Source organism: Oncorhynchus clarkii, chromosome 26 (genome assembly GCF_045791955.1).
Source record: "Oncorhynchus clarkii lewisi isolate Uvic-CL-2024 chromosome 26, UVic_Ocla_1.0, whole genome shotgun sequence".
Lineage (NCBI taxonomy): Eukaryota > Metazoa > Chordata > Actinopteri > Salmoniformes > Salmonidae > Oncorhynchus > Oncorhynchus clarkii.
The window spans coordinates 37,361,192-37,370,492 of NC_092172.1; the positions used below are offsets into that span (position 1 = coordinate 37,361,192).

General features: G+C 42.0%; 1 protein-coding gene across 16 annotated transcripts in view; it reads right to left on the reverse strand.

Annotated features, from left to right (window-relative positions):
• The window catches only part of LOC139384372 (neogenin 1a), a 215,625-nt gene extending 207,169 nt beyond the window's left edge, over positions 1–8,456 (reverse strand). For 11 of the 16 annotated variants that reach the window (XM_071129104.1, XM_071129102.1, XM_071129100.1 and 8 more), the window contains exon 1: positions 7,904–8,204. In XM_071129104.1, coding sequence (XP_070985205.1) covers positions 7,904–7,994 — 91 coding nt within the window. In that variant the 5' untranslated portion in view covers positions 7,995–8,204. Of the gene's footprint in view, positions 1–7,903 lie in introns of all 16 variants that reach the window. The other 5 variants (XM_071129106.1, XM_071129107.1, XM_071129098.1 and 2 more) reach the window with 4 other exon arrangements.
• Between the last annotated feature and the right edge of the window lie 845 nt (positions 8,457–9,301).

A 9,301-nucleotide genomic window follows, 5' to 3' on the forward strand; every position in this document is an offset into this window, starting at 1 on the left:
TGATGAATTCATTTTGATGCATGTACCTTTTATGATCTCACTTCCCAAAACCCATTCAGGCTAATTCTTCAAAACCTGGATGGCATCCAACAAACAGTGGAGGATAAATTCACGTGTGCGTGCTGTGGGTGGAAAACTCCAGAAGGTATAGTGGAATCAAATGAAGGTTATTAATCATAGTTTCCAGGATAATATTACAGTCATCCTTAATGTATGTAGAGGCTTGATGCCAAGAATGATATTTACAACCTTTAAAAAAAAGGTATTAAAAGTTCTCTAGAGTTACAGTTGATAAAAGTGTTCAAGTAATGAAACAATTGCCAGGGAGACATGTGTCATTGTCGTGTTAACCCTTAAAATCTTCCTTCGGTGTTCCTTTTACTGTAAAACGGAGAACATAACTGAATTGTAACCATCCAAAAGGCCTACGGTAGCCCTTCAGAAGAGAGATGTGTGTGTAGAGAGAGAACCGTACATATGCTTTAAAAGCATCCAGAACAAAGCAGCATCATACCACACCATGTTTTTGGAACCACGACTCAACAAAAAGATGGACTCCGGAGTTTATTGTTCATCTTCTAAAGAGAATAGATCTTTGAAACTTCAAGGTTCCAGGCCTCCTCCGGAACTTGCAGAGCAGAACTCCATGAACAATCCCCCTGTTTTCCTCATTGTGGAAGAGGGCTCTAAATGGGCTCTGTGTAAAACAGGGCCTAGTTTCTCGTTAGGCCGAGCCTCGCTGACTAGCACAGCTTGCATGTGTCATAATCCTCTGCAGCTGCCACCGTTGGCAGGGGACACCACGACAGGAGCTCGGGCAGAACCCAAAAGTTTGAAGAAATTTGGGGGAAACTGTCCTCGCAGTCCTGCAGAGTTTGCAGAAAGATGCCTTTGGAACAGCCCACAAAGCTTATGAAGTTTGGCATGAACACAGAGTACGGAGGGACCAAGTCTTGTTGCTAACTGTGGCCACTGCTCGCATCTCATTTTAATGTGCATAACTGCCATTTCCTGCAGTCATTGTGCTGTTGTCGAGTGTGCTTTGTTTACCAAATGGGGCATTGGGATGCATGGCTCCCCTTGTATCTTTATAAACAATGAATGAAATGACAGCATCCATCACGGCTGTGGCTAGTCTTGCATCACACCTAGATTACAGAATGTGAATGAATGGGCTACAAAGGCTAACGCTTGTTATTCCAATAACTTCACTAGATATTTACTATGGTGCTAATGCATTGCCCTTCTGACAGCAGAGCGGGTGGACTGAGTTCTCTCCTGTATCCATCAGACACTGCACCAATATAATCCATAAGCATTTCAATTTCACCCTTAAAGCCTGTGTTTTCAATAGCCAGCCACTGACACTATCCCACATACCTCTGATCCAAAAGCCATAGAAAGATCCACAATTACAGCCACTAGAGAGAATGGTACCTTTTAAGCCAGGCTACGCTGAACCTTAATGCACAGTAACTGATAACAACACAGGCATGTCATGTCCTCTCAGAGACCATTAGCTACAATAGCAACACAGAGGCACATAATGTTCTAGCTAGCTTGCCCTGGAGTAATTAGGGCTAAAGTTAGCATTTGGAGCTAAAAGCGATAGCTTGCTCCAAAAGCCTTTGAAGGACTTTGAAAGGCCAACCAGAATCGGAGGAACAACAGGCCTTGGAAAGAAGGGAATAAGTTGGCACCACGCTGGCAGTGGATGATGGAGAACGATGCACTAGCCATGTTTCACTGTGTGCTGTGCCACGGTAGAACGAGACCACAGCTCAGACAGAGAAACCCTTTCATCTCAGCAGGGGTATAGCAAAGCCATGTCAATGATCTGGTCTGGGCCTGGGAGCAGGGAGAAGTCTGGCTTCTCTCCACACACAACAGCCTTCTCCCTCTGTCTCCAACCGACCGGCAAGCCTCACTGCTCATCACCCTAATCAAAAGAGATGACAAGCACTTTGTTGAGTAACACGGAACATTCAGAGTAGAAACAATGCCTTCTGAAGGGGGTTGATTTTGTAGTTTGGCTCTCTTGGAAGAGGGAGGTCAATGCGGACAGACAAAATTGTTGTCTGCGCGCCTAGGTTACATGGAGCAGGCCTACTAGGTTACATGGAGCAGGCCTACTAGGTTACATGGAGCAGGCCTACTAGGTTACATGGAGCAGGCCTTCTAGGTTACATGGAGCAGGCCTACTAGGTTACATGGAGCAGGCCTACTAGGTTACATGGAGCAGGCCTACTAGGTTACATGGAGCAGGCCTACTAGGTTACATGGAGCAGGCCTACTAGGTTACATGGAGCAGGCCTAGGTTACATGGAGCAGGCCTAGGTTACATGCTTGGGCGATATACTGTTTACCGGGGTATTTCGAAATACCGACGGAATGATTTTCAATAGCGTCAAGATCAAGCTTCTTGGTTACAGCAGAGACATTCAATCCCGTCCTGGATCAAGATCCCTGTTGCCTAAATTGTTTTGCGCCTCTATATATAAACATTTTAAAAATTACGTGCACATTCAGTAATACCGTATACCCCGGTATGGCACAGAAAAGGTATGAACATCTGGATACCGCTGAACCCTACTAGGTTACATCAGTACAGTCCGCAGGCATTCAAGAGCAAGACGACTGAAGTGATCGAACAATGTAGGTTCCACGGCATGTACCTTCTCTGTGGCGGTGTTGATGAGGGGGGCTCTGCCATGTCTGCAGTCTGTTCACATTTCTATAGCAACGCTGGCTACACTGTGGGGTAGCTTTCAAAGCATACACACAAATGTCATTCACACAGAACAATGACTGCTGGCAAAAATTATATTCTGTTATTGCAAATCTTGCTTATATGCAACCATTGTTTACAAATACACCCAGTACCAAGAGGGAGTGTCTTACGGACTGGCCTGTGGGCGGTGCTGGGTAATGATTGGCTGTTGTGTTTCTAGGAGTAACCCAACGATGAATCTGAGCCTTTGCTGGCACGTCCCACAGTGAATTAAATGGGGAGGAAATACATGGTGCAACCATGGCTGCCCCCAACTATTTAGTCATTTTGTTGATGGAGGAAACAATCAACATGGTGACAAAAGCATAGCAATCAGAGAACTATGATAAGCATCCAATCTGACAGTTGGTTGTGTGTAATGTCATCCAATCAGAATGCAATTATCACAATCAAGATTCAATTTAGGTTTTGTTTACAACATCTAATTTGCACATTAGGCAGTTAACAAAAAAAGGGCTAATAGTCTATTTGGATTAATACAGAAGCCACTTGAAAGCAAAGCAGGCAGGCACCGCTGGTGGTCATATATTTACCCTGCCTTCAAAAAAAGATACCATTGCAGATGAAATGCCATTATCAAGGCATATTGATCTTTCTAGCTTTCTGACAATTACAAATACTGCTGCAGTAGTTATCGTAAATTACCACAATAACGCCTGGATGCCATTTCGCCAGAAGGTTATGTTGACAACAACATACTGAAAATGATCACTGCAGAAAAGTTCACTGCATTGCTAATGTAGCAATTAGCACAGCTAGTGCACAGTCATGTTGAGTATTTGAATCCATCTACTGATCTTTCCGTTCCCAACTCCACTGAAGAGGAGACTGAGCGGCGCCACGCCCCCCCCAACCCAACCCTGGCCATAGGACATTATCAGTATCTCCTAATGAGGGAGGGTGTCATTAGCCGACCAGATGAATCAAACACTAGCCAAAGCGTGCAATTATCCAATTCTCAGTGGAAAGAGGTCATTAGGACTTTATGAGCAATTATAGCCCACAAAAAAATGATCCATAAACTGCGTGAAATATAGGAAAGACAGCAGGTGAGGGAAGTCTCTATTGAAATCGATGCCAGTATGACAAGATGATATATAGACCAGACAGCAGGTGAGGAAGGTCTCTATTGAAATCGATGCCAGTATGACAAGATGATACAGTTGAAGTCAGAAGTTTACATACACTTAGGTTGGAGTCATTAAAAACTTGTTTTTCAACCACTCCACAAATTTCTTGTTAAGAAACTATAGTTTTGGCAAGTCGGTTAGGACATCTACTTTGTGCATGACACAAGTAATCTTTCCAACAATTGTTTACAGACAGATTATTTCACTGTATCACAATTCCAGTGGGTCAGAAGTTTACATACACTAAGTTGACTGTGCCTTTAAACAGCTTGGAAAATTCCAGAAAATGATGTCATGGCTTTAGAAGCTTCTGATAGGCTAATTTATATAATTTGAGTCAATTGGAGGTGTACCTGTGGATGTATTTCAAGATCTACCTTCAAACTCAGTGCCTCTTTGCTTGACATCATGGGAAAATCAAAAGAAATCAGCCAAGACCTCAGAAAAAAAAAATTGTCCTCCACAAGTCTGGTTCATCCTTGGGAGCAATTTCCAAACACCTCAAGGTACCACATTCGTCTGTACAAACAATAGTACGCAAGTATAAACACCATGGGACCACTCAGCCGTCATATAGCTCGGGAAGGAGACACGTTCTGTCTCCTAGAGATGAACGTACTTAGTTGCGAAAAGTACAAATCAATCCCAGAACAGCAGCAAAGGACCTTGTGAAGATGCTGGCGAAAACAGGTACAAAAGTATCTATATCCACAGTTAAACAAGTCCTATATCGATATAACCTGAAAGGCCGCACAGCAAGGAAGAAGCCACTGCTCCAAAACCGCCATAAAAAAAGCCAGACTACGGTTTGCAACTGCACGTGGGGACAAAGATCATATTTTTGGGAGAAATGTCCTCTGGTTTAATGAAACAAAAATACAACTGTTTGGTCATAATGACCATCGTTATGTTTGGAGGAAAAAGGGGGAGGCTTGCAAGTCGAAGAACACCATCCTAACCGTGAAACACAGGGGTGGCAGCATCATGTTGTGGGGGTGCTTTGCTGCAGGAGTGACTGGTGCACTTCACAAAATAGATGGCATCATGAGGAGGAAAAATTGTGTGGATATATTGAAGCAACATCTCAAGACATCAGTCAGGACCCACGTAAAACAATTTAAAGACAATGCTACCAAATACTAATTGAGTGGATGTAAACTTCTGACCCACTGGAAATGTGATGAAATAAATAAAAGCTGAAATAAATCACTACTATTATTCTGACATTTCACATTCTTAAAATAAAGTGGTGATCCTAACTGACCTAAGACAGGGAATTTTTACTAGGTTTAAAATGCCAGGAATTGTGAAAAACTGAGTTTAAATGTATTTGACTAAGGTGTATGTAAACGTTCGACTTCAACTGTACATATGAAAAACTCTATTGAAATCGATGCCAGTGTGACAAGATGATATATTGGGAAAAACGGCAGGTGAGGGAGGTCTCTTTTGAAATCGATGCCAGTGTGACACAACAGTAGGAGTTGGAGGGAAGGCCTCATCCGATCATCTCAAGGGTCATTTGAGCAGCCAAAGTCCATTTCCATTTCCCAGCAGGTTTTCTATTTAAACCTTTATTTGAAATGAATCATTCATGTAGTGTAGCATGCACAGGCATTGCCTTTATACTAAGGGAACAAAATATATTAAAAAATAAAATAAAGTGTTGCATCCATTAAATCCTAGTTCACATAAAGACAATGAAATATTAAAATTCACATACTTTTAAACTTCCATGAACACTGGCAAAATAAATGGAGAAAATGTGGTTCTTAGTGGTTTAGCCCCCAGAAGAGTCCTAGGAGCATCACAGAAAATGGATGTTGTTTTTAAGTCTCTGCTGCAGGCCTGCAGCCGAGGTGGTCTGAGAGGGGATACAACCCTGGAGAGTGGTGTGTGGGAGCAGAAGGCGGGTTGCCAAATGTTTACACATTTCACCAAGTTATTTGCATTGTCCACAGGGAGACAATTAGCACACAATTCCCTCCCAGCAGGATTATGGAGATAAAATGGAACTTAAATGGATTTTACACTCCTCTGACAGGCAGATAAAAGGAGCTGTTTACAAAGACAAACTTTAGGAACTTTAAACCACTATGGGGCAGGGCATAGGATAGCAGCCATGTTGAGGAACTCTACTCCTATGTGTGGGTGAAGATTCAATTCTTTAGTAGGACAAAAAAAAAGCAACGAGTATGCCCATTCCCAGAGGCAGCTGGAACGGAATGAAGAAACATTAAATCTCCTTTGAGCCAGCACTGCAAATCCACAACTTTGATAAAGGCGAGTTCTATCTGCGGACCTACTCGCAAAAGACATGAGACCTCAGAGAAATGTGTTTCGAATAAACAGATATTTTCAGAAAGGGGGACCCCACAATTAGTCATTTGATACTCTCTCCCTGTGTAGGTCTCAGTCCAATTCCCTGGAATCAATCAGAGCTCCCAAAGGATACTCCCTGCACCCCTTAATCTCCTGGTTTTATTACTTTCCAGACAGAGTCAGGCCAGTTCCACCCTACCCCCATCTCTCCCTTTTGTAGTGATCTCCAGCAAAGCCTGTTTTTTCCCCCCACTCCCCTTCACCGCTGCAGAGTGCTTTTCATGCAGGAGAGCCTCTTACATCAGCCTCCTCACACAAGAGAGCACAACAGCCAGCAGAGGCCCGTCTCTCCACTAAGGCTGTTCACTTCACATGCATTATTTTAATGGAGGCGAACCTTTAAAAGAGAGCTAGCCTACACCCCCCCCCCCCTAAAAAACAACTTCACATTTTACTGGATTTGTGGGAAAATGTTCATACTGACTGTTGTATTGCTCAACTGTTCATTATTTTCAAGTCTTCAAAATAGTCGGCAGAGGGCTTGAAAATAAATACATCGCCACATCTCTTACAGGGCTATCAGGGGTGTGAATTTGCTAATACCAAGCAAGTGATAAAGGCAACCATGTGTTGTGTGCACTCCCAACATGTGCCGTTTGTTTCATATTCATTATAACTATATAATTCAATGTATCCCAGTCGCTCATAGTCCTTGGAATGTATTGGCTATCAGATTCCCTATTATAAAGCAGGAAACACGGGGTCAAGATGTTACCTATGTTTATTATTTCATCAACATTCAGTATGACAATGAAAATCACCCAAACAAACTACTAAAGTTGAAGTCACCAAAACATATGTAGTCTTCACGAGACTGAATTCAAATGTCTTATTGCAGTCGCTACTCTACTGTAGCCAATTAACAAAAAAAAGGGGGGTATAAATAGTGTACTTTCTATCCATCAGCCAAACGTGTATTGACGCCCAGGTAATGAGATGTCTGGCGGACTGATGATGCTAGCTTATTGCTTGACAGTAAACCCAAATGAGAGTCATTAATTTGTGGTTATAGCGCCGGGTTCTTGCCATCCGTTGCAATTAATTACTTGACTGTAATGGTTTTGAGGAGAGAGAGAGAGAGCAACCTGAACCTGTGCTAATGCAAAGAAATGTCGATTTGAGACAAGACAAATATAAAAACAGACAAATATTTCCATACATGTATTGACCAGAGTTTTTAAATCAGTGCATAATAAATACATCGGTAAATTATTATGACCGTAGAAACAAACGTGACGTGGGAAATCCAGATATAATAGCTAAAAGGTAAAACAAATAAATACAATAAACACTTGAAATGTCTCGAAAACCGCATTTCATTTGATTTACCACCTGTATGTTCGTGTTGTGGTCTGAAAAGTACTCCTAACAATCAAATGGTTCAAAAACATTGGCCCCTGGTTGACTGATTCAGCTGACTAATTAGCTTGCGTAGCCTGCAGATGTCTAGAAGCTACAAGTCAATGCTCCATGTCGGCTGCTAGTAGTGCAGGACCTAGTAGCCCGAGCTGTTGTTGTACACGCGATACAGAAACACGTTACATTGTAATACCAACAAATTATTCAAAGTAGCCAATTGATTAGCTAATGTAACGCTTACCTTTTTCAGCATGTCTTGACACGGTGGTCGCCGGGTAAAGAAAGGTGAGACAGAGGAGAGAGAGGAGCAACCTTGCTCCCCGCTCCGCCATCACTTTTCAAAAATAAATGTTTGCAGGCTTCAAGAACCCCGGAGAAAATCCGTGTTTAAAATCCTCTGCCACCTATTTCCATACACTTCCGAGACAAACGAAGAACTTCAATGTTTCACCTACGAAATGTTTAAAAACATCCGGTACCAGCTACTTTTGAAACTGTCCGGATGAAACATGTAGCTGGCTTGTGAGCTCGAAGTATGGAGAGACCGCAGGTTAGACTGTTTTCTCAACTTGGTGGAGGGGTTGAAGGAAAACTGAAGTCAATCCATTGCTTCAGAGCCAATTCGGTCGAAAAAAATGGTGGAATCGACGGTCACACACGAATCCAAGCTATTCCAATTGCAATCAAATGTGTAAAACCCGAGAACAAGGACAGTTGAAAAGATTGATCAAGGTCCGACTGATCGGAGAAAACGACACCGCAGCCAGCTTCTGCTCGCGAACGGAACGTAATAGCAGCGTGGAAGGGCTGGAATTCTATGTGGGTCCCCGGAAAACAGGGCGTGGAGTCATGCGGAATTCAGGATTGTAGACGTAGGCTATATGTTGGCTAAATCTAAACTATGGATTGGTGATGGGATCAGTAAGCCACTTACATTTTTACCTGTGCAATCTGCAAATGAATGTAGCATATACATTACATAGCAAATTAAGAAAACGCATATCCAGTGAGTGACAGCATGTAGTTTACAAAATGGTGAGATTACCTTTTCAATAGAATGTCTTAAATGTAGTCTCCATTCAATGTATTCATCTTTTCATTCAAAAACATATGTTAGGCTATAAATATGCTTAGATATTATTTAATTGTCAAGTTTTGTTGTAGGCCTTTGTAACATTGCCGAATGGAGTTTTATATAGGCAATGAAAGGCAACTGTAGAATATGAATTGATTCACTCCCAGCTATAGTAGCATACCACCTTGGTGAATGTAATTGTAGTATTTTCATATAGAGACTATTTTAACTGTATAAAAATCAATATTCCTGCACCCATGTTACGATGCAAAAGAGTTTCCAGGGGATTTTCAACCCCTTGTCCCCAGGCAATGAATCATCTTAGAGAGAAACACGTGTGTTGTCCTCATAAACCAAGGTTTGTGCACATTCCAAATATTTGCATGATGAGTTCTTCCTGTTGATTAACAAGACAAACATCTATTGCATACATCATCCTATTGGCCAAGGCATCTAAATACTGTTGTAGCTCTATTTGATGCTGGCAGATTATTTCACATTTTGGCTGGATCTCAGGTGATCAGAGATTACAATAATCCTGATAATTAACGTATTGTTAGGACA